This window comes from Leptonotus elevatus, chromosome 8, assembly GCF_054856555.1.
Source record: "Leptonotus elevatus isolate MCC_2025b chromosome 8, RoL_Lele_1.0, whole genome shotgun sequence".
Lineage (NCBI taxonomy): Eukaryota > Metazoa > Chordata > Actinopteri > Syngnathiformes > Syngnathidae > Leptonotus > Leptonotus elevatus.
Window position 1 is genome coordinate 18,619,527 of NC_141246.1, and position 27,268 is coordinate 18,646,794.

Genomic DNA, 27,268 nt, shown 5'->3' on the forward strand with positions numbered 1-27,268 from the left:
GTGAAGTAAACAAACTCACATTCTAAGCAGAAAAGTACTTTTGTTTACAGTTAGTAAGTGTGATAGTTAGAGATGATCGCAAGCAATCATGTGGTGGACTAAACAGATTCTACTTGACAAGAAGGAGTATAGAGTGAAAATAAAGGAGAACGAATAGTCACGTTTAGACCGGCCATCTGTCACTTATGGAAAAATGTAGATGTTTTTATGTCATTCCAGTATAAAATGCGGTTGATCTGTTTGAGGTGTACCATTGATGCTACGTTTATCACGCTTCCTCATTTGTGTAAGCTGTTTTCAACATAGTCATGTAACACTGGTTAACATTTGTTTACATTTATCTAACAATTAATGATGAAAAACAATGTTACTTTAAACACTTGCTGCACATTAAACAACCGTTTTATGATGGCGCTGGGAAAAATATTCAAAATATAATTAATCTCAATGGGAAATGTTTTGGAAGACAACCAGATCAACGGTTGGCATCACTAAATTATTTCTTTGCATTTGATTTTCAGATAAAAAGAGCAGGTTAAAAAAATTGGGATCAATACTGGTTATTTTTATATACTGTATCTCTCTTTCCTTTTTTTCTTGACCGTTCTGCAAAGACAGATTTGACAGCTAGGAGCATGCAACGTGAACTCAGGATCTGGAGATCCACCGTGTCATTTTGAAAGAAGCTGACAACCCCTGACTGGCACAAGGGTCACCGATACGTCCACCTCGGTGGACAGCTTAAGTTGCATTCTGAGAAATGTACTGAGAAGGTCACACTGGGAAGATCCTATATACTCCTGCTCATGGCCAGCTGAGACTGTGGAGGCACACAGAAATGTAGGAAAGTACCTGGACACATTTTAGAGCTGACCCAGCAGTTATCCTTTGGGTAATGCTACAGCGATATATGTTGAAAAACATAAAAATACACGTTTGCCCTTAGAACATATGGCCAGTATTATCGTCGCCCGTTTTCATCACCTTTTTAACACACAGCGTTGGAAAGAAATTCAAATTTGAAGATGAATGAATGTTAGAGGGTGTCAAGAATGGCATAAAAAAGCAAAACAAAAGAGTACTGGACAGCTTTACATTGCAGCAGCCTATTGTAGATTACATTAGTGGCAGCTGCTCCCTTTGTGTGCTTTTATGGCCTGGCCCCAAGAAAAAGCTGCTAAAATGTCCTTTAATCTGCTGCAGAAACTCAAGTGTCTGCCAGGCACTCAAACAAGGGTGCCTAAAAGCACAATGCTCTCAGATAACCAAGGCAAAAATAACGCTAATATCCCTCAGTGTGGCCATAGAGGCCGACATTTTGTGTAACCAGAGAGGGCTTGTCTGCGCTGCTCGCGCATGGGAAACTGGCCCTTTCACCCTGTCCACAGGCGAGGCCTTAATAGACAACGTCTCACTTCTTCCCTCCTTTTCTCCCCCTTTATCTCCACCTCCTGTTCATCTTTCCAAGTCATTAGATTATGTTAATCACCAAAACAACCAAGACTCACCCCCAGTTTCATTTAGTATGCTGTTCTAGATAGTACCAGATGATGACGCATCTGCTGCTGTTGATTTATTAAAGTTAAAAAAATGTATGCTTAAGGCTAATTTCAAATATTTCTCTATATGAGGCAATATATATACTGTAGTACACGTGCAAGAACATACAAACCAATTTCATCAGTTCTTTAAAAACTGAAGTACATTAAATTCTACACTCACAGAAATATTTAAGCTTAACTTTTAAGATTTATGTAATTTTTTACATAACAAATTCCCATTTACTTTATTATTTTATTTTTTGATAAGTTTACCTACCAAATAAACCTTTTATAATACATATTCTTTGGTCTAATAAAGCCAAATTATTTGAAATGCATAATCTTCAGGTTTATGTATTTAGTTAGTATTAATAAAGTATAATTACTTGTTTTTGTCTGCATACAGTTTCATCCCAAAAACCTAAAAATTAAAAAAAAATAAAAAAAAATAAAAATGGACATAATTGTTTTTCACATATCAACGACGGTATGCTATTTATGGTATTTACGGTATGCTATTTATGGTTTATGTATTTTAAATAAATACTCTCATTATTATTAATTTAGAGTAATTATACTTCATTAATACTAAATACACAAACCTGAGGAATATGCATTTTTGGTAGGTTTATTTGGTGGGTTTGTGTTAAAATTATCTAAAATAAAAATAAATAAAAAATTAATGGGAATTCCGCATGTAAAAAAAATTATATAAATTCTAAGTTAAGCTTGATACATTTCTGTGTGTAACGCATCAAATTGGGCTTGTGATTTTATTTCCTTGATCAATACTATGAATTGTTATTTATTGAATACGATCCTCAATCAATTCCAATATTGACACTTAGATAAGTTGTGCCATTGCAATGTAGCGTAAGTCCACGTGTTGGACCACAAACAAGTGTAGCACTCCGTTTTAGCTCCATTACATCAAAATGCATTTCATCAATAATCAATTTCACCCAACCGTCAACATTTTTCACTTAATCATATAATCAATGATTATGCCCATTCATCCCTAAACTGAGCTGTGATTGAATATGTAGTGTAAGACGTGTAATCAGAATGGCACTAAGAAGAGAGCAGCCATATGCCAAGGCCGAACAATCCTTATTTGGATGAGAACCAAATTGTACAACATTAGAATTAGTTAAGATTCATTTTTTAACCATTCAACATTAATAACAATGAACAAATGTCAAACAGAAAATATCACCATTCTCCTTCACAAATAGCTACCCTCTCAATACCATCCTAATAAAGGCTGTGAGATACCTTCAAGTAAATATGAATACAATTTTGCTGGCTCTGCTCGCCTGACACAAGAGTGACACAAGAGTGGGAGTTATGTCAGCACTGGTAACAGACGGAAGGCAGCATCACAGGCAGCGATTAGGAGAAGCTTCCTTCCTGGGCTTTAGGTTCACAAAGAGCCCACATACATTTTATTCAGATAAAATGTGTGTGTGAGTCGGGGAGGGTGGAGGGGGGGGGGGGGTGTAGGGTTAGTGGATGAAGGAGGAGATGGGGATATTTTGCCTTGTGATGCCACTGCAGCAGCTCAGTGAAAGGGGAAGATGAGTAAGAAATTCACGGGGCCCCTTTCCATCAACCTTTCAGATATTAGGATGGTCTAAGTGTGGACATGAACAGTAGACTAGAAAAGTCGTAGGCATTCGGCAATGAAAATAAGACAATGTTTTGACAGAACCACACCATTCCGTTCCGTTCCGTCTTCAATTCCGCTTATCCGGGGTCGGGTCGCGGGGGCAGCAGCTTTAGCAGGGAAGCCCAGACTTCCCTCTCCTCAGCCACTTCAGCCAGCTCCTCCGATGGGATCCCAAGGCGTTCCCAAGCCAGCCGTGAGACGTAGTCTCTCCAGCGTGTCCTGGGTCGTCCCCGAGGCCTCCTGCCGGTAGGACATGCCCGGAACACCTCCCCAGGGAGGCGCCCAGGAGGCATCCGAACCAGATGCCCCAGCCACCTCAACTGGTTCCTCTCAACGTGGAGGAGTAGCGGCTCGACGCTGAGTCCCTCCCGAATGACCGAGCTTCTCACCCTATCTCTAAGGGAGAGCCCGGCTACCCTGCGGAGGAAACTCATTTCGGCCGCTTGTATCCGGGATCTCGTTCTTTCGGTCATGACCCACAGCTCGTGACCATAGGTGAGGACAGGAACGTAGATCGACCGGTAAATCGAGAGCTTTGCCTTTCGGCTCAGCTCCTTCTTCACCACAACGGACCGATACAGCGTCACTGCAGACGCTGCACCGATCCGTCTGTCGATCTCCCGCTCTAACCTACCCTCACTCGTGAACAAGACCCCAAGATACTTGAACTCCTCCACTTGGGGCAGGACCTCATCCCCGACCCGCAGAGAGCACTCCACCCTTTTCCGACTGAGGACCATGGTCTCGGATTTGGAGGTGCTGATCCTCATCCCAACCGCTTCACACTCGGCTGCAAACCGCTCCAGTGAGAGCTGGAGATCACGGCTTGAAGAAGCCAGCAGCACCACATCATCTGCAAAAAGCAGAGATGCAATGTTGAGGCCACCAAACCGGACCCCCTCGACACTCCGGCTGCGCCTAGAAATTCTGTCCATAAAAATTACGAACAGAATCGGTGACAAAGGGCAACCTTGACGGAGTCCGACCCTCACAGGAAACAAATTCGACTTACTGCCGGCAATGCGGACCAAACTCTGACATCGGTCGTACAGGGACCGAATAGCCCGTATCAGGGGGCCCGGTACCCCATACTCCCGAAGCACCCCCCACAGGACTCCCCGAGGGACACGGTCAAACGCCTTCTCCAAGTCCACAAAACACATGTGGACTGGTTGGGCGAACCCCCACGCACCCTCAAGAATCCTGCCGAGGGTGTAGAGCTGGTCCACTGTTCCACGGCCGGGACGAAAACCACACTGCTCCTCCTGAATCCGAGATTCAACTTCCCGACGGATCCTCCTCTGCAGCACCCCCGAATAGACCTTACCTGGGAGGCTGAGGAGTGTGATCCCTCTAAAGTTGGAACACACCCTCCGGTCCCCCTTCTTAAAAAGAGGAACCACCACCCCGGTCTGCCAATCCAGAGGCACTGTCCCTGATGTCCACGCGATGTTGTAGAGACGTGTCAACCACGACAGCCCCACTACATCCAGAGCCTTTAGGAACTCCGGGCGAACCTCATCCACCCCCGAGGCCCTGCCACCGAGAAGCTTTCCAACCACTTCAGTGACTTCGACCCCAGAGATAGGGGGGCCCACCTCAGAGTCCCCAGACCCTGCTTCCTCAAAGGAAGGCGTGTTGGTGGAATTGAGGAGGTCTTCGAAGTATTCTCCCCACCGATTCACGATGTCCCAAGTCGAGGTCAACAGCACCCCATCTCCACTATACACAGTGTTAATGGCGCACTGCTTTCCCCTCCTGAGACGCCGGATGGTGGAGCTGATGTGCGAGGCTGAGAAGTTCCGACTAGATATAGTCGGACTCCTTCCCTGTCAGAGAGGTGACATTCCATGTCCCCAGAACTAGCTTCAGTAGCCGAGGGTCGGACCGCCAAGGCCCCCGCCTTTGGCTGCCACCCAGCTCACTGCGCACCCGACCCCTTTGGCCCTTTCCACCGGTGGTGAGCCCATGGGAGGGGGGACCCACGTTGCCTTTTCGGGCTGTGCCCGGCCGGGCCCCATGGGTGTAGGCCCGGCCACCAGACGCTCGTCTTCGAGCCCCACCTCCAGGCCTAGCTCCAGAGGGGGGCCCCGGTGACCCGCGTCCGGGCAAGGGAAACGAAAATCCAAAGTTTGTATGCATCATTGGGGTCCTTCGAGCCATGCTTTGTCTGGTCCCTCACCTAGGACCTGTTTGCCATGGGTGGCTCTACCAGGGGCATGAAGCCCCGGACAACATAGCTCCCAGGTTCATTGGGACACGCAAACCCCTCCACCACGATAAGGTGATGACTCACGGAGGAGAGAACCACACCAGTTCTCCCTAAATTGTGAACGTATTCAAATTCAACTGGGCCAAATCTCTTTTGCTCACCGCTCATTCTCTCCAGTTATAATTAGACATACAGTATGTTAGTCATTAAAATTGTTGGGTATTTCATTTTTCTTTCTTTTCTTTGATCCTTCCTCGGGTCTCCTGACAACGTCATGACTCTAGCGGGATTCTGAAGTCTTGAAGGGTATGGGATTTTTAATAGGTTTCAGGTGAAGTCATGAGCACAAACTCAAACGCACGCACATATGCACACACACACACACGCACGTGTTCACGCAAAAAATTAAATAAAATAAAATTGTGTTGACATGTTGAATCGGTAAGATTACCGAACAATACTGAGTTCTCTCTCTCTCAAATAATAATAATAATAATAATAATTTGCCAAAAATAAAAAAGTTAAAGTGAAAATAAAAATGGATATAAAAATATAATTAAAAAATAAATACAAAAAATGAATAGAAATAGAAACAAAAACAACAAAAATATGTATATACATAAATAAATAAATAAATACAAATAAAAATAAATACAACAATTAAAATACAAATAAATATAAAAATAAGTTGGATAAATATAAAAATAAGTTGGATAAATATAAAAATATATAAATAGATTTAAATATTATTCAAAAGAAAAAGAAAAAGAAAAAGGCTCTGCTCTCACATTTATTTATTTCATGCTTCAGATGCTGTCAGCATGAAATACCTCATGAAATGTTATTCAAATGAGGGGGCGGTCCTAAGCCAGTCAAAAATGTATCATGAAGAAGAAAAAAAAACATATATAAGTCATTCCAGAGTATAAGTCACATTTTTTGCATAAATTATTTTACAAAAGCGCGAGACCAAAAATAGTAGAGCTCGGAAATTGCCCTTCTAGTCATGTTGATTGGAAGGGAACAAGTTCCGTAGTAGTAGTAGTCATGGCATCTTATGCTATTAGTTTGCTGCCACAACAAGGATTTACTATTTACAGCACTAAATGGCACAATAACCGACCAGGATTCTACCTTTGGCCAAAATTTGATGTGGAATTTCCGTAAGCCATTTTAAACTAAAAATAAATACTTTTCTGTAGTTAGAGGTGCAAGTTTTGAATCCAAGTGGAACTTGTTCACCGCCATCAACACGTACAGGGAAAAGGGATTTTGGGTGCCAGTCCGAGCTCTAATTTTAATATGTATATATATATACAAGTGACACCTGAATATATGCTGCTGGAAGAGCCAAACTATGAAAATAAAGTGTGACTTATAGTCTGAAAAACACAGTAAATATGATAGCAAGGGCATGTGTTTAGACCAGGTACTAAATAAATAAATAAAACATTCAAAGAAGCAGAAAGCTGGGGTTCAAAGTGCTAAATGAAGACACTGAAAACCATTGGTGGGGGGGGGGGGGGGGAGACAGGCGGGGGCAAATTAACCTTTTTAATTGGAGAACGGTTGCCTTCTTTGGACCATGCAGTTGAATCCAAAGTGCTGACAGATGATGAGAGGGAAATGGCAGGCTTATTACAGGCAATCTGGCCCTGCAACTTGGCAGACCAGAGCAGTACCAGAGCCTGGGGAGAACAGGGCATGTCCAGCATGAAGAACACTCGCTGCCAGACTGCTTATTGGCAGAGACGGGCTTGCCTTAATAAAGGTATAACTAGAGAATTGTTATCATGGCACTTTGAACTATGAGGTGAAGTGATGTCATAAGAGAGTCTGGTTTCATTCATGATAACAAAATCGTACCCAGTGAAGAAAAAGGAGGCCAGCTTTGGTTTTATGAAAGACAGAGAGAACCAGTATAACAGGTATCTAAGAGAGGAAGTGCAAGCAAGCCAGCTGCAGAGAAAAAAAAACTCTCAAATATATATCATAACACTTGTAGGACTTTTGTAGGGAATTTTTATTTACGCACACCCATATCAAAATCCCAAACATCTCTGCAGTATTTATCAAAGAGCGAGAAATTAGACATGAGAGAGGATAACTTCCTTGCTCGCTGTGTCTGGATGCATGAGCCGTGTTTATGTCTGTGGATACAAGGAAAACAAACATCAAGGTCAGAGAAGCTGGAGTCGGTCCAACAGATAGCCCCTTCTTAACGGAGCTGCAGGCTTGTTTCAACATCCAGCCGCAGGGGAATAACCGGATTTAGATGGGACTTTAAGACACGCTTTGTATTAAACCTTGATGGAGACTTTTTACCACCTATCTAAAAGGAACTTCCAGGTGAAAATGGCTGATTACATTACTGTATACATTCTTTTAAAAAACGCCACTGCCCAGAAGATCCGCATATTTGCACAATAAGCTATTCTTATATTCACACATTCTCCGCGATGTAACCCCGTTTTTGTCTGAATGTGCGGCATAATCCTGACGCCCACTCTTTAACGCTGACCCCATTAGCCAGACATCCACGGCCATCTTTAGGTCATCAGCACTAAGACAAAGAATTGCCCATGCGTACTATCTAGCTAACTAACTAACCAAATGTATTCCCCTTTCCCATCCCGCCCCTCCCCTCCCTTTCTCATCTGCCAATCAGTTAGTCCAGTTCTCTATCTGCAGCCTCTCTGTTATCCCCCCCCCCCCCCCTTGTCCCTATGTCTTGCATTATGTATTCTAATGCATCTGGAACACGGCACGGACAACATAGTGAACCACACTGGGTCGCTTTTACTCACGATATGCAAGCCATTCTGTAAGTACAGACAAGTCTTAAACTCCACGCAAACACTCTCCCTGCATCAGTATTTCACTTTTCCGAACAGTCTCACTTGCAAATTTCTCCCTCACTCTCTCCGTCTTTTTAGCTGTCCATAAGCACACCCACACGTACACACCAGACACATGGCCGAAGAGAGCAGACTACCATCTGGGAGTGGTGGCCGGCTTTGTCTGGGAGGGGCTGGGGGTAGTCGGGTGGGGGTCTCAAAGTGCCAACACAACCCCCCACCAATGCACGCACACACATAAACTATATACACACTGGCCTTACGACATCCCCCTTCACCCACCCGAACTGCTTTAAGTGTGAGAGCACTTCTCATACAATCTGCACATATACATATGCAAATTTACAGGGGTCATTATTTTTTAAAACAACAACAACAACAAAAAAGCAGCCCTGCACACAGAAGCAAGAACTGTAGTTGGATTCAGCACCAAGAGTTTTGGAGAGCACAGGTTTTTGGGAATGAGAGCAAGAACTGAAAGGCTGCGAGAAAAAGAGCAAAGAGGTGGAAGATAAAAGGAAGAATCTTTTTTTTATAAATAACAAATTAATGTGAGTGTGTGTGTGAATACATGCAAATGAGATTGAGTGCACCTCCGTGGGAACCCATAAACACATGCACATAAACACGCAAACATACATTATCAATGTTTGCCCTACAGCATGCATGCGATGAATTCATAAAACTCCATCCATCCGTCAATGGTGGCTTTTGACACCCCCGAGCAGCCTTCCGAGTCTCGCATTGGTGCTTGCGGGCTAGCAACGCGACAATGCTCCTGAGAGCAGCTGATTCGATTTAGATACACACAGCAGGTAAACATCTTGACACACAATGAGATTGTTGTGAGATAAGAGTGAACATTTCCGGGCCAACCACTTTAATATGAAATGTAAAATGCTCGATCTTTCGATAGCGCTTGCACGTGCCAGTCTATGATTCAATTCAACAAATACAAAAATGACAAGAAATTGCAATTCTGTCAGGAATGCTGAATGTTGAGGGTGTTGTTGCTGTTCTGAAAAGCCCAAGAAAAAATACTTAATAAGACGATAGGGCTGTGTAATGCACCGCATAGCAATTCTCACCTACACACACCTCTATGCTCTAATTGCACGTTACATGACTGGAAATGACAGATTTTTTGTTAGATCCTTGCTTCGTTGTACAAAATCTAGTGTTTGTGCTTGGTGAAAAAAAATATAACATATAGTTAGGGATGATCAATACCAATACGATAAGAGTCCTCAACTCTTGAGTTCAAGTACATAAAATTTCCCCCAAAAAACAATGTCAGATATGTTTTTAAGAAAGACCTATATATCCCAATTTAGCCTTTTTCCTTAAAATTCTTAGAATTTCTTTAGAATAGAATTCTAAAGATTCTTCTCATTTCTACTTCCTGATCGTATCGTCCACCATTGTGAGTTCCGATACCTTAAAATAAGGCTGGTATCGGCACTGACACCTATACCTGGTACCTACCCATCCCCATTCATAATATTCAGAAAAAATTGTTAATTATTGGTTATTTGAATCTGCTGGCCAATTGTGCTTTGATGAATAATAATAAATAGGGATGGGGCGAGTACCAAAACCAGATATTTGTATTGGGCCAATACCCAACCTTATTTCAAGGTATTGGTACTCGTGACAGGGGCTGATACCAGTATTGGCCATCTTGTGGGCTTTTTACGATCAGGAACAAGAAATTAGCAAAATAGAAAATTGCCATTAAATTCATGCAATTTTAAGGAAAATGCTGTTTCCTTAAAATTATCTGACATTGTTTTGCTTTACTAGTGGTATCGGTACTATGTATTGCTGTCAGTCACTACTCAAGTGTTGAGTACTTGAATCAGTCTGAAAAAAAGTGTATCAAGCATCCCCAATCATAAATATAACTGTGAGTGGGCGGGGCATCTTAATGTGCAATAGCTTTTTTATTCAGCATGCACAATAGTCTATTAATGGCAAACATTGAGAGACTGGGCTTGAATACTGACATAAAGTAAACGTTAAGTACCAAAACATATGTTTACGATGCCCTGAATTCAAAGTGATCTGACATCTTAAGGTCAGGTTTGCGTTGTGTGTAAGCTGAAAGCATTTCAAGTGAAATGGTAAACAGCTAACACTCAAAACTCAAGGGACACATCCCAGTTGCAATTAGGAGAGGAGCTACATCCATATTATATGGAGGGCATAAAAAGAGACAAAAATAAGGAATTAAGGAATAGGGAAAGATAATGTAAATACAATGTTAACCCTACAATTAATTATTGTCAATAAGGATAGTCTATTATGATTCATAATCCTGCAAACTCACCCTCACACATGTTTTCAGTACACAATAGCAGAGGTGGTGTTGTTGGAGCACACCAACAACAAGGAAACCCTTTCCCCTCCTATTACTGCCCTGTTTTCTACCGTCTGTTCCTCTCATTTTTCCCACGCTCCCTCACATCTTTTTCTATCACTTCTACATTGCCCTGAGCCCTCAGGTTAGAGGTTCTCTCCTTATTTCCTCCTCTGAGCCTGAAAAGCACAACAGGACAAGAAAAGAGGCGCAGAGAAACCGAGAAGGAAGGGCCGGGTGACCACCAGACCTGTCTGTCTGCCTTCTTTCGGGCTGGCGGTCCAACCGGTCTGAACTGGTTCTGACATAGGTAACGTGTCCTTTTTTGCCTCTGGACAAAAAAAGAACTCTGGTGGCATTCCAACCACAGTCAGCAGGTACCAGGGAAGTGCGCATCCATGTGTGTGTGAGCAAGTGAATGTGTGTCTCCCAAGACCTTTGAGGCCTGGACCATTGCCAAGTTCATCTGTTAATGGACAGCTACGAGGAGAGATGCCCCATCCCCCACCTTTCTATCCGCCAACAGCCATGCCTGCTCATGACCCCCCCCCCCCTCGCCCCTTAACCTCCCCAACCCCCAGCAAGGCCTGCCCAGATACAGACCCTAACTCACCCTCCTCCTCCCCTCCTTTTCTCTCCCTTCCCCTGAAAGCTATATCATTCCCTTTCTCCTCCTGCTCACCACCACCCCTAGCCCGCACCCCCCCACTTTCCCGCACTCTGTACGTCTCCTATTCAAGATAAACACAGTGCTTCAAGTTCAGGGGACACCCTGGGACCCTTTAACAAAGCCATCTATCATGCTGTCTTCATGAGATGCCTTAAAGCAGACTTTGCTACCTTCCTCTCTGAGCGTGTGTGAACACAGGCACACGCAGACTGGACATACTGTAGACGAGACGTCCTGGAATTCCGTAAAAATGTCCTCTTTCTTTCTGCCCGAGGAAAGACAGAACTTAACCTTGTGCATCCTCTGAGCTGTTAAAACACGGAGAAAAAATGACCTCTTTGGGCTAAGGCGCACCTCGGAGCAAAGAACAGTACATACACCTGGCTTTTTCGCTCCACACCTCAGAGAAAGCGTCTGCTGACCTCTTTGTAATTCCCCTTGAAGTCCAACTGCGGGGCGATTAACCAAACTGTCAACGGTTTAATAGTCTGGGAATAAGAGACTGACTGAAGACCTCAGAGCTGCAAAGATTATGAATTCTACATGTGAGCGGGACAAGAGAACCTAACACAAAAGAAACAGAATCCTTACGAATGCGGCTTTATTTGTCATTTACATGTTCGATTGAATTGAATTGGCTTTGAAGCTATGTTTTTTTCTGCTAAGCAAATCAATGAGGACAAAATAAGGTTGATAATTACCACAATGGGGATCATAAAAAGCACATTTCAAAAGGTTTGCTCGGTATCCAGGTACAAAGACGTCGCACCGAAATGATTTGTCGCGAAGGGCCCCTCATTGATGGGTCAGGAGGGCTGACAAATGTCAGATGAAAATATAGTGAAAAACATTACGTTATCTATTAACTGGTAAGAGCCCCCCTGCCACCTTTGTCAACAGGGGCGCTGCTGACAGATATTTTACAGATTGAAAATTTGTAGGCCTATGTGCCTAATGAAAATCGTCTTAACGATTAGATAGGGAACTTGAGCAGGCCGCTGTGGCGTCTTCCTATCTATCTGCACTCTGACGCACTTATATCGTTGAAACCAGTTAAGACTAGTGGTGGGAATCTTTGAATGTTTTACGATTCGATTCGATTCGATTCGATTCGATTCCGATTTTTGAGCCTGCGGTTCGATTCAGAATCGATTTTCGATTAGGAACACTTATTGATTCAAAATTATTTGACTGACAATGATTTATGCTTCAATCTATAGATGTCCAAGGAATTGTAATTATCTACTCCAGGCTGACTAGCTAATGCTAATGCGGCACTTTTATTACTCTTATTTATTTACTCGTACTTTTATCATAAGAACGGCTCCACACTGCAAAAAAACAACTTTTATTGGAATAACTTGATCGTGACTTTTTCCTTCTTTTCTCTAATGTGGCTACAACTTAACAGTGTATTAGACCGCGTGGAACCACACTGCCCCTCACTGGCCAAACCGGGTACAACATGAACAGCGCTCCAAATAAAGGCACACACAGACAAAGGCAAGACAGTATAAAATAATTTAAATAAAATCGATGTTGGGACATTTAAAATCGATTCTGAATCGTACTAAATGAGAATCGTGATTCTTATGAGAATCGATTTTTTGGCACACCCCTAGTTAAGACCATCAGGTGACACGTTGTCGCATGGGCTAGGTTGCGCCGCGGCCAAGACAGTAAAAGAGTAGAAGCCATTTTGGAGAAGATTAGACTTAAAGGGCTCCACAGCTGTGTACTGAATCTTTCTAGTGTCCAGTAAACAGTTCAACTGAGAATATTCAGTCTTCTGGTCATACTGGCCAAAGGTACTCCTGAACCTTACAACTGGTGCCGTGACCTGAATTTTATAGGGGGGAATTCATAGGGGGTACCCAAAGACTTCCGATTCCCCCCGAAAGATCAATGGCCCTGTCTAGATATAATACAGCAGGTTAATCCATTCATCTGTACACCTCTTATCTTGTGCAGAGATGTGGTGGGCTGCAGTCTATCCCGCGGCTAAAGGGAAAACCGTCCAGTAGTAACTGTGACTCTACATTTAATGAAACATTGGAGGAAACTGACCAAGAGATGTCGTGACCCAACATGGAGGGTACATTTGTTCACCCTTACACTACAAATGTGGACTAAAGTGTGCTACCATAAAATAACTTCAAACTGATGAGAATAATAAGTAAATAAGTAATAACAATAATTGAAAAAATTTATAATACTGAAAACCAGGTCGCAGAATCTTTACGTCTTGTCAATAATTTATTATTATTATTTATTTATTTAATTATTTTGCAGGGGGTCCCACAAGTCCCACCAGTTCACCTAAGTCACCATTGTGGGCTTTTCTTTCCTATACGGAAGGGTACTAACAACATTCTTCATGTGTGTGTTAGCCCCATAAAGAACTTTTACACATATAAAAGCAAAACGGGGAAAAAAATACATAGTTGGTGGGATTTGCTTCTATAACATTTTCCTGACATTCGGCAACAAGACAGCCCGATGCGGATGTGCATATATAGAGCGCCCCGCCCACCCCGTGCACACAGGTGCAAACCATTCATTCATGATTAACCATACTTCCTATAATACTAATAATAATAATAATAGTACATCATAGGCAATTGGTAATTGGCTTGACTAAAAGATATGTACACAAATAAGATAAATACAACACAAAAATGCGCACTACAAGAATGAATGCATTACTATAATTAAAATAAATTGGCACATCATTTGGAAACGAAACAAATTGTCGCTCACATTGCAGACATGGCTTACAATCTCTATTCTAGTTCATTGCAATGTGTTTGATGGGGCTGTTCAGGTCTTAGAAACAAACTCATCCAAAATATGTTTTGATGCACCAGCAATCTTGAAACAGAAAAATGTCTTCCCTAAACTGTTCCAACCAATTTGGAAGCAAATTCCAAAATGTTGTGATAAACAGGTTAAATCAGATTCAAAAGCAACTATTCTGAGATATGACTGTTATTAAAAGAGCAGTGTCCTGATACTTTTGTTAATACAAAAACATGGCACAAATGTTATCCTTGTTCCTACTCCTGTTCACATTCGCAGAGAACGGATGACTGCAGGGAGTAGGAGTGCATTTAAGTTGGAGGTTTTTTTTCTTTTTTCATATCTTAACAACTGTGACAAGAGCTGCCTAATCAACTCTTGACACTATAAAGTTCACTCTGGGCACTAAAGTTGGGCTTCCAGTCACGCCATGGACACACACTTTGCTTTCTTCCTCCTTTGCTCCCTCTCTTTACTCCCCTTTCTGCTTGTCCTCAAGTCTCCCTCTGACACTCCGTCAAAGCAGCATCCCCCCAAAAGCCCAGCAGCTGCTGTCCGCTCCATCCAGCTCGAGAGGGGGACCAGCCTGCCGGTTTTAGAGCGTTAAATTATCCATTAGATGTTATCAAGTTGTAGCAGGGCCGTGCCATTCTGCTAGGAGGCATCAATCTTTCATAAGTCCCAGGCACGCCGAGCATTGGGATACACCACCAGAAGTTCCCGACCACTCCCGGCGCGCCGGCAAGCCCGCTTAACTCACCCGCTTGCACGCAAACTTGGACATGTACACACAGTCGAACAGGCAGCCACGCACACAATCAACAATTACATATGCTGACATAAATGAAGTCAGGTACACGTTCTTGCACTCAAGCGCTGCGGAAACAACCAGGATGAACCTTATTTAGGGTGCATCCAGGCCAACAGTTCTTGTCTTGTGTCTCTCATAAGTCACTATTCCCTCCCCAAAACAAAAAAAAAACAAAAATAATAATAAGAATGTTTTAAGCCTTTTTTAACCCTGTGTTTCACTACCACTCACAATAAGTAGTGATCGAACTAGCTTGCCCTTTATGTGCTCCCCTTTTTGTTCTTTTCAACTCATCTTAGCCTCTTGTCATGGCCTGGCAGGCTGGCAGGGCAGACATGTTCAGAATGCGCCCCAGTAATGGGCTAATCAAAAATGCAAAACAATTGGCAATTACCGCACAGGGCCCTAATGGTCATTAGAATTTACAACAAGGTAATGAACTGAGAGTCAGCTCAGACCATGCATATTCATAAAGCAATCAGGCCTTTGAAGATTAAAGAAGCGCTTCAAATTTAAATGAGGGCACCAGCATGTTATCAGTGAGATTCAGCCTGCAAGTAAAGGGTGGCTGGGATAGAAATGTGCATATTATGTTTGCATGAATGTTGGTGAGCAACAACGGGTGAGGATCGGTGTGGTGCGGAAAATAGGGCTGGGTATGCCAACAATCTCACGATACGCATTTGTATCTTGAAACATACATACATTTTTATTAAAACAGACATGTATACCCAAAAGTGGTGCAATGGATGGTCATTCGCAATCAGGATCAGGCCCCATGGTTCGGATCGCTCACAATCCGCGGATTGATTGGTGGGAAAAAAAACACACCATTCAGACATGTCAAGGAAGCTGAAACATACTCAACGTAACACGCCACCTACGCTATATAAAGTTAACCAAATAATACATTGACGGCAATGCAAATAGCCTTAGTAGACTTTTACTTTGGCACACATTGTGGCGTGATGGCTAGCTTAACTTCCCTTCTAGACATTTAGGATTTCTTTATCGTAGCTGTGATTGACATTGTAGCTACGACCAACATCAACACAATGCTATCCCGAACTCATATTCAATCGCTAATTTAGGATGCTAAGAAACCGCTAATTAATTAAGCCGTCATTGTACGATACGGCAGAAGTCTCCATGTGAGTGGCTAGCAGCTAGCTGTTAGCATTACCAACAAGTGCCTGGCTGGTAGTTGTAAATGAGTTTGACAGCTGGTACCTGGCTTAATTCAGTTCTTTTTTAATATTCAGATTTTAGGAACACAACTTTAAGCCATTAAAACCTTGTTATGTTTCTACAACATAATGCACTTAAAGTTGTGTTCCTAAATCCTAAGCGGCTATATAAGACATTTTGAATTGATTTTTATTTTTTATTTTTTTTATAGGAAAAAACATTTAAAAAAATAAATGAAGACACTAAATCCTAAACGGCTATATTAGACATTTCCAAAGTACTATTTAACTTTCTTTTTTTTTCTGATGAGATCAGTGACTCAAATCCGTGATCCGATCTGACCCGTGACTTATGTGATCCGTTGCACCACTAATACCCAAATTATATTTCTATTCTGCTGGATGGCAAAAGTGGTTTCTTCTTTAAATGTTAGCAGCGCTTCCAGTTTACCAGCAGCACTTCCGGCTTCCCGCCAGTGCCATGCCATTTCGAAATGTGTGCTGAGTAGCTTTCAGAGATGTGCCAGGAAACTTTATGAATGATTGTGCAATATCGATTCTGACACCTACGTATCGATACATGTATTGTTTATAGGCCTGCAATAATATATTCCTGTATCGATTTTTCAGCACACCCTGGGAAAAGTGGATGTTAGAGTTTGTTAACGTGTTTTTGTGCACTGCGCCTACAAGCTTCTGTGTGAGGATGTAAACGGTTATGCATTGAACGGAATATACCCGGCGGTGAAGTGGAAAGACTCGGTCTTGTGATCATCATTTGTAAGATATCAGATTTGAAGTTAAGATCAAATGTACTGCTAACTTGAGCCATCATGAGGCAATGGGCTTTTGAAAGCAACCTCCCCAGAGGGAAAGAAAAGAGCATCTATTAGTATACAGTACTTGCAGCAGCAGACGTAGTTTATGCGTGCACGCTGAGATGGCGGACTGTGAGTTTTCACAAGTGTAAAGTCAGACACAGGGGCCCTCTGTGTCTCATATCTACAGTATGTGTGATAAGAGTGGCAAGACACAGCTGTATAGACAAACACCCATTCAAATACAGTCACATAGTTACTGTATATATTATCACATACAAACCTATACACACTCAAGCGGTCAGAAAGGCCAAACCCAGCACTGGGACTTGTAGCGAAGAAGATAATGGAGGACTAAAGACAGATAGTGACCAGGATCAGTGGGTTCATATTAACACAACGCCCTCATCACTGTGACTCTCTGAAGGCCTCAACATTATAAAACCAGCTGGGAGGAAGACAAAGTAAAGAGTGCCTCAGCCGAGCCTTTTAGAGTCACGTCACAATAGCAACTGTGGAGAATGACATGACAGGCTAAGGTAAAATAGAAAAGACATAAACGCTACATTTTTCCATCTTTAGTCTGAATTATCACAATGACATTTGTATTTAGTATGAATATAACAACGTTTTTTTCTGTCTAGCCACTTCCTTTTTTGCTCACATCTGCCACTTCCGGAGGTACAGCTGTATGAAAGTCACTTTTTCATCTTCTCTTTCTGTTCCGTCTAAAAATAAAGTCATTAACCTGCAGGTGCTGAAGTCGGCGGCTGGTGTGACAGGCCTCGACGCTGTCAGATGACCCCTGGCCCTGAGATGTGACTGTCTGCCACGCTATTGACAGGACAGAGCCAGGACAGTCTTTTTTTCTAACATGACGTTTTCATCCTAGACAAACAAGGCCGTTCTTATTGTACACTTTTGTTTGACGGCTGGTTGACAAGATGGATGGATAGTGATCGTGCATGCGTGTGACTTTCTGGCTGGCTCAATCGCCAGATCTGCCACGGTGCTAATGAGCATTAGACCTATGAGTTGTGTGCTAACATTGACCACTTTGCAGTCCTTTAAGACGAGTAAGAAACACTTTGAAAGGTAAAGAAATTGAGGAGTCAGATGGAGGGAAAAGGGAGGAACGGGGTTTGAATAAGGATCACAGCTTTCTGACAGATCTCATCAACTTCCAACACATCGTAGGGCCTCTGCCACAACACATGTATTTCGTTCACAGACGGTGGTTTACAATGACTACGTTTACATGCCGTCAATATTCGGGTTAAGGTCAAAATTCTAGTTTCTGAAATATTCAGGATAAACCGTTTACATACAGTATGTGAGCGGACTCATTCCCAAAATGCGGTTCTGTCCTGTGTCGCCATGTTTGGCCATTTTTGTTTATCTTTGCTGGTGTATTTCAGGCGGGTTGACTTGTATTGATGCATATATGTATGCATATACAGTATACACACTGGGGCATTTTTGCCGTAGATACAGAAAAGAACGTGAAAACACCACAGAGAAATCAATGTATTCAAGTAGGCTTGTTTAGCGAGTGGCAACGCAAGAAGGCCGCCGTGCATACAAGTAGTTCAGAGTATGCGCAGAACATCAACCAAAGTTCCGTTCAAAGGAGCAGTGGCGGCTGCTGGTCATTGTCAAATGAAGGGAAGCTCATTCTTTACGCCTCAGACAGATCATCCAATCATCACGCAGTAGCCGAATGCCCACTGTTCCATAAACCCCCAGAGACGCTCCACGTCCAATGAGCAGGAAAAAGCCCAGCATTATCCAATGAACATTTGCGTTTGGCGCAGTGGAACTAGGAAGCAGCGTCCAACTGTGTGAATAAATAAATAAAAGTGCCGTGGATGAATGAGAAGAAAGTTGTATCAGTTATTTGTGATAAGTAGCTGATTTTGAAGGTATTCTAGCGCATAATGAATTGTACACAAAGCGGTGCATATTTCATCACTTTCTTTTTTCAAGGGGAAGAGAAGTTAGGGGAAGCTGAGCTTCCCTTGCAGTCTTAGAGCAATCGCCACTGCAAAGGAGGTACCTTGAAACGCGTTTATCAATAATTCGGGTTAGAAAAGGGGTAACCCAGGAGCCTCATTCAGGTTTTTCATATTCAGCTTTTTATGTATTATGTTTACATGGCCTTTCCAAACCCAAATAATTGGTTTTGAAATGGTTATTGACTGCATGTAAACATACTCATTGTCGTGTCCACAAAACAGGTGTGTGTCTGTGCACATTTGTGAGTAAGTGAATGCATTTGTGAGTTGCTGCTTTTGTGTGTAGTGTATGTGTGCGGGTGCATACTTCAACTAGCCTCCACCTGAATGGCCTGAGGCTGTGCTACCAAGGTTGTTAGAAGACAAACAGAGACACAGGAAGCCCGATTCAGGAGCCCCGAGGACAGCACACACACACACACACACACACATGCTTTGTGGCATACCTACCCATAAGTACACATATTCTCCCATTGTCAACCACAAAGACACACACATACACACCTGCCATCTCACCATAGGTGCTGCTTCTTAAGCCCACAAAACATCACTTTAACATACACACCTTCCCTCCCTCGCAGCATACAAGCATTTAGGCTCATCCTGTCCCTGAGGAGCAGAGCTCTGTGCCAAGTCTGGGCTGGCACGGTCCATAGAGGGGTGTCCTCAGGCAAGGCTTGCCAAGTCAAAGACCCTTTCATGTTCAGCCTGCACGCCGAGGGTAGTAAAGCTTTAACAAACATCCCTCACGCACATGCACACAAAGCTATAAACAGTTGAAGTGTTCAAAACCGCACTTGTACACAAACTTGCACATATATGCGCAAGTTTTAGTTAGACAGCAGATTCACACCCGAGATGTTGACATACACTTCATCTGTAGCCACAGAACTTGGCCTTGCTGAGGGAAATTCATTTGGAATTATAATAGTAGTGGAGTGGGAGGCCAATGCATTTTTCTAATTACAGATTAAGCCCAAAAAGTCACATGCACACTTTCTTTATTGGTAAAGGGTTCTTCACAATTCACAGCGAGAAATTGGTTTGTTCCAACAGCTGTGCACAACCTTTTGAGGGAATGGAGTAGCATTTTGCTGCCTCTTTTGCTTGAGATCATTGTAGAGCACTATCATTTCTTGAAAATGGTTAAATGCGTTGGCAAAACTATTCCATAACATTGTATATTATTAAGGATGTCCGATGCCACTTTTTTCAGACTGATACTAGTACGAGTACTCAACTTTTGAGTAGACACCGATACCAAGTACCGATACCACTACTTCTTTTGACACATAATAATTATAATAATAATATATAATAATAATAATTATTATTATTATTATAATAGCAGATACTTTAAAGAAAGACCTACAGTGTATCCTAAAATAGCATTTTCATTCAATTTACATGAAATTAATTGCAATGGTCCACTATATTTTTTCATTTTTTCATAAAATTCACATTTTGTATAGAACACACAATAAAATACATTTAAATAAATAAATAAAATGAACATAATAATCTAGTGGGCAGAAAAAGTCCCAGTCAAAATATATGTGGCTGTACATAATCATGGGCATTTAAAATGTACATTTAAAATACAGCTACAGTAGGGTTGGATGGATATAAAGTCATGTGTTTATTTAAAATACGATTCCCCTTTATCTTTGCATTAGGTAGGCAAAATTAAGCAAGAGAATAAAAAAAAATTTCAGTCAGCATAAAATGATCACAAAAGCATACAGCGAAGAATGTGTTTACTGTAAACAAATTGCTGGGATACAAAGCTTGCTGAAAATTAAAATATGAAATAATTTACCCCGGTTTTTTTTCTTCCTTTTTATTCTAAGAATGGAGCACTCTACATACTACACCCTAACCCCCACCACTGCACCCCACACAATTAGGCCCCCTCTCATACTTGCCAAGAATTTTGGCTTTCTCCATGCCCCTGCTGTTTACTTTTATTAAAAATTGTTGGAGCCCACAGCTAAAAATAGAAACAATTTTATCAGAGCATGGTACAACTGTAGGATCCAATTACCATCAGTTTATGCAGACAATGGAGTGTGTATGCTGGAAATGTTAGCTGGTGTTCAGTAATTACAATAGCATGCATCTGGGCCTATTCAGTATCAATTAAAGTGATCACCGAAACAAAGCGCCATATGTGAACTTGCAAAGCGACCCATACGCGCGCGCACGCACACACACGCTGGCCACAGAAAAAAGATGTCACAATCAAGAAGCCTTTCCATACCCCACCACACACACACGCACACACACCCCCACACACACATCCATACACACAGCAAATATTACTCATCTCCAGTTCTCCCAGTGAGTATATTTGTAAGGTGGTGAAGGACACGGGGGGGGGGGGGTCTTGGTGTTTTGGGGAGATAAGTGGCAAGGTGTCAATTCAGTGCCTGCTAAATACCTTTGTCTCCACAACATACTGTATATACACAAGAAGACACACAGAAGCTTCTGAGTGATATCGCAACAAATAAGGTTTTGCTACACAGAAGAAAAAGAGGGAGGGCAGGTGGCTGCCATAATTAACTCAGTATTGATTCAAAGTCAAGGTTTCAATTGAGCAAGAGCAGTGGAAGGAGGCGGAAGTGCAAGGTGTTGTTCGATTTTGCTACAATGGCCTCATTAAGACAAAGAGGATACAAAAGATGCAAATGTTGGGATGCATAAATAAATGGGCCACAATTATGTCGCAATATCATCATCAGTACCTCCTCAAATATAGTGACGAAGTCGGTGTTAAGTAAATTTGCTATTGTGTGCTAGCTCAAATCGCTATCTTAAATCGATTCAATGGAGCGAAGCAGTAATGTAACAGAAATCCGATTTGCATTCATATAATTGACTAGTGAAGATGAATGTAAACAAATCTTCACTAATATCCCACTTTCATATAAATTGCATCATGAGAGATATAATCCTGTTTCACACTTTTGTGTGAGAAACGGTCATCTGCTCTTTTTCTGGGCCATCCATAATCTGGAGACAAGCTACGTTGTCGCTATGCATATCTTAAATTGTTTATCATGCAAATGATGGCACGCAGGCTGCTCTGCCCTCCTCTAACGGCCCAGGGCTCCAGACTGCAGACCGTGGCCCCAGCTGCAGCCAGGAGACTTCCCAGACAGCCTCAGCTGTCCCATTGACGTACAGCTTCAGTTCCAGTTCAGTTCTGCTTCTTTTTAGACACCATCGTGTACCCCCTCAACCTCCAGCTTCACTCATCAACCTCACCTAGTAGTGTTAATTTTGTTAACGAAAACTAAATGAAAATATTTTTGTCAATGCACATTGTTCACCGGATGAAAATTTGACTTGACAAGACTACCCCCCCTTCCCCCCAATTAATAAACAATAACTATATCAATATGCAATTTAATGGACTAATGAAGACAAAAACGAAAATGTAGTTCGCTAAATAAAGACTGGGCTACAATCTATGGACATTTTAATTCACGCACAAAAACGAGATGAAAATTACATGATTTTGTCAAATCTTGTCTCCGCTAATCCGCCAATAACACACAGCGACACTTCAAATCTGCAGCGACATGGGACAGGCGGGAGGTGGATTCATAGTAAAAGGTTAAAAGTAAATTAATGACCATGTTTTACACGGGGCCCGGGAGAAAGAGAAGACGTAATATAGACACATTTTTGCAACATTGAAACGGACAGGAGGGAAAAGTATGCTTGATTTTAGTTCAAGGGAAAGAACGTGAGCACAAGGTAGCTGGAAAAAACACAACAAACCTGAAGAGACAAGTCACACTTCACTACAAAGACTTTGTCGTAAGTTAACCAAAAAATTGGTGGTAGTTGTTTTTAACGTAACATTAAACTAACGGCTATAATGTTCCAACAACGTTAAACTTACCACAAACTAATAATGGCTAACTTACTAGCTTGTAGCATATAGCGATATGAGCCACTTGTTCATATTATGAGGAAGGTTACATTTGTGATAGTTGAGATACGTTACTGGGCAACTATGGTTTCAGTTAGATTGCTTAAAGCAGACAGAATTATGAGCTAATGTAGGAGTTAGCCACACAATGTTCAATATTATCTACTGACAAAAAATGTAAAAGGGTAAAATGATTGTCCTGACTGAAACTAGACAAAAATGTTGACAGTTTTTGTTTATTTAAACTAGACTAATACAATTATGTTATCTTGGTCTAAAATAAAGACTAAAATGCTCAACTCAGTGTTGACAACTTGGCGACTTTCTCACTAAATCTGGTGACTTAACAAAGCCTCTTGACGACTTTTATTCCTCTGTCCTTCAAAATCCATTACTATTACATGCAAATATCCAATTATGGAAATTAGGCAATGATGTCATTTTGCGACTTTTAAGTAGTGCTGTCAAACTTAAAGCGTTAACTAATTAATTAATCACAAAAAATTATCGCATTCATCATGTATTAACGCAGATTAATTACACTTTTAATTTTGACTGCAGATGATCCTTTAGCTTGACACCGGATGGCTACGTTAAAGGTAGCACAGGTTGTGTTTGAGCAATAAACATAACTACATGCAACTACACACATTTAATAAATGTTTGCGTATGACATTCAGAATATTTGTTCATGTCAAAATACCGGGGTATTTTTTTTTTTCATTTTCAATTATGCAAGTAATTAACTTGTTAGAAAAAGAGGAAGATGAGCTTGTGCAGTGGATCAATAAATGTTGAAGATGATGAAAGAATTTACACATAACAGGTGCTCTTCAAATTTGGTGGGGGGAAAAATGTTGATACAAAAGTTTTTTTAATTAAGGGATTTATTTTCTAAAATGTGATTAATCTGATTTAAAAGTTTAATCGTTTCACAGCTCTACTTTTAAGACAACCAATAGCTACTTTCCTTACTGGGGAGTTGGCAACACTGGCTTGGCTTATTGTCAACTAAAATGTAACAAAATAAAAACGGGATGAAATGGACTAATTCTGATGAAAGCACAATTGAAATTAGACTAAAACTAGGACAACATTTTTAAAATACTAATAAAATGAACACTACTCACTATGTTCAGCAGCTCTTACGCAAGTAAATCATCTGCATCAAATGATGTTTCAAAAGGTACTGTTTTCTGCAAGATGCTCGTTAGGAATGTGCAACGAGGATAACACAATCATGTAGGGAGCAAATGCATGGAAATGCCTCGTCTGTGTGTGTCAGCCTCTAGCTGAGCAGGGTGAGAGAACATGGCAGCGACCATATGTGTTAAGGGGTGGTGCACTGGCACTGCCAGTCCGCATCCATCAATCTCAGATACAGCGCAACAGAAGTGGGAGGAGAGTGGTTTTGCTGTTTTTTAGACCTCACTCAAAATGTTCTCACTTTGAAATGACTTTTTATTCAGCAGAATGCAACCTGGACCCTAATTAAACTAATCAACCAAGGCAGTGTGCCTCTTACATAGCATCCAGATACATGATGGCTATAAATAAATCTCTGCCCCGAATGCGAGCTCCTGACCCTACGACATCATGTGAATTGTGTTGCATGAGGAGCTAAATAAGCAAAGCAAAGCATATTCGAGCAGCTGACAAGGCCAAGAGGCAAGTGAGCTTTCTGTGTGTGCGTGTGTGCGCGCACTCACACAGGGGGCAGATGTTTTGCAAACTCCACACTAATGAACAGTGGTCACTCTGTATAGGAAAAAGGCTAACTAGCTAACGACTGCTAAAAGACTTGCCATCTGCAGAGCAGCAGCTCCAACTAATAGAGGACAGTAGCTCGCATTGTTGAGTGCTTTTAGCTTGAATTGGCTCCAAATGAAACTCGCCTATCCCGGTCAATCCGGCCAAACTGGCACAAGGTAATAGGGGAATTAATAAACATCAGAATAAGCTTTGCTGCTCAAAATCAAGCAGCACCATGTAAAACCGGTCATAAGAGAGTCACGCTTGTTATCACAACGGGCCCACGTAGTCCCGGTGGACTGCCAATAACCCAACCAGCAGCATTAACAAGCCCTTAATTACGCAAATCACAAGACAAGCAGATAATTGGCAGTTGTGCCTTTCTTAAAAAATAAAAATAAATATATATATATATAAAAACCTATCAGTACATTGAATGTATAAGTGAGCTCTTCTTGGCAGATGTTTGAAGCACGAGACGTGACAGTGGAACAAAATGCTGCGAGGGAGGGAGACCATCTCTCACCACCACATGAGGGCAACGGATCTATGCACATCTGCGATCCATTTTTTCTTTACATAATCTGCGTCTTTGTCTGCGTGTGTCGTTTTTCACTGAAAATGTTTCCGTTCCTCGCGATAATTGTCAGGGTGGTTGCTCTTTATGTGAGTTCAGGGTTCTAAGTGAAGGACATTCAAAGGCCTTAAATGCAGCAGCAGATACTCCAAATACCACCCAGACTATACTCCCATACCTCTTGTTTAACCCTTGCATGGCAGTCATTTTGTGTTTACCTGTAATATGCTCCTGCTTGGGGATTATTCCTTGCAAGGGCGTAGATAAACAATCCTCGTCCTGCGGCGACACCTGAACGGCCACCTCCACGGGGTGGCATGCCCGACGCGGGTGGTGGCTTCTTGAGTGCGAGGATGATGTGGAGAGGGGCGAAGAGAGCGGCGAGGACGGCGGCCTGTCGAGGGGTTTGTCCGTACAGAGACTCCCGTGGCACTGCCTTCGTTTATGTTCAATAAACAGCAGGATGTCAGCCAAGGGGAAGCGGGAGTGGCACTGGCCGCAGGTCAGCAGGTCCTGGTCCCCTTTTAGGGGTTCGCCCTGAGCAATACCCAGCCTGGGGGACTCCTGACAGTCTTCTTCTGGTATGGCGCCTGATAGTGGCTCAGCTGGGGAGGGGAAATATAAGTAAACAGAATGTGAGTTGCAGTTCAAGGAGATATATGTGTAAGAAGGAAAGAAAGAAAGAAAGAAAGAAAGAAAGAAAGAAAGAAAGAAAGAAAGAAAGAAAGAAAGAAAGAAAGAAAGAAAGAAAGAAAGAAAGAAAGAAAAATAACTTTACTATGAACTGCCACGCTCAGCTAGCAAGCAACAGACAGACAACGGCATAGTTGCTTGACCCTCTTTATTGTGCTGCCAATCTCACTTTTTAATGAACCTAACACCTCTGAGAATCAAAAAATAGATTCTAATTTGAGTTCAAGATGATTGGACCCCATTTCGTTAAAAACGCTGGGATCTTGTGAACCATGGTTAGACATGGAGGGGTTGGATGTGGAGTAGGTCCCTGAAGTACCAACAGAGAGAGAGAGAATTCATCTAGCCACATAGTAAATGACATTGGACGTTCCAACTGGGATGTTGAGATAAGATGTGATGAATTCTCGCCGCCGGTTCACCCTTTAATTCCATGTCAGGTCAGACGAGAAGGTGACGGGGGACTATGCAAGATAGGCCCTGCTATACCTGTACGTTCGACTACATTAAAGATGAGAGAATTTGCTGCTCTTTTGCTGAAGCTTATCTTAACCAGCTTACGCCATGGACATCGCCGGAGTATGTGAGGCTAGGTTAAGGAGAATGATTTTCCTTCCAAACCAAATAATCTCATTTTTTATACCAAGCAAGAGTGATGTGAATAACTTTGAAAACTGAAATTTTATCTTTTTACAGGCAACTGACCAACAGAATTGAAGGTGGTGTGGGTGTATGTGTCATGCAGAGGAGACTGTTTAAGAAAAGATGAATGAAGAAAAGAAAAGTGGCTTAAGAAAAGATGAAGTAACAAACAGTAGGATGTCAATAAATGATGGCACAATAAACACTATTTCCAGGCATTTGAAATTATTCAACATGAATGCACTTATGTGAATATTATAAGGAAAAAGTATGCTCTTGCAAGATTAGATTTGTTTTGAAAAAATACAAACTACAAATACACCTGTAAAATTGTGGAAACATACAACTAAAACATAATGGCAACATAAATCTTTTTTTTTTCTTTTGTGTCCTCCTTTTTTTTAACCTAGCTAAGGTGCCAGGTCAGTTGATAAAACCAGGAAGTGTGCTTTGAGTTACTAGAAATGCAGCATGTGCTCAGTGCTCACTCATTGGGTCAAGTCAATATAATAAATATTTGGCAACTATTAAAATATAGTTAATCACATATAAAACTAGAATGTGTTTAATGAGATGACTAAAATGAGATTATGTACATTTATGCCGGTATGAGAGAAATGTATACTGTCAAATAAAGCATGTCTTATAAATGCATGTTCTCTGCACTTGTTTTTCCCTCCATTTTATGTTTGTATTACATCTCTACGCACAAAATAAAACTT

The 27,268-nt window shown here is 41.8% G+C and overlaps 1 protein-coding gene across 1 annotated transcript in view; it reads right to left on the minus strand.

Annotated features, from left to right (window-relative positions):
• Positions 1–27,268, minus strand: part of LOC147170084 (BCL11 transcription factor A-like) — a 45,676-nt gene that overhangs the window by 17,051 nt on the left and 1,357 nt on the right. The window contains exon 2 of the mRNA XM_086083604.1: positions 25,430–25,816. Within this exon, the coding sequence (XP_085939730.1) occupies positions 25,430–25,816 (387 nt within the window). The remainder of the gene's footprint in view (positions 1–25,429; positions 25,817–27,268) is intronic.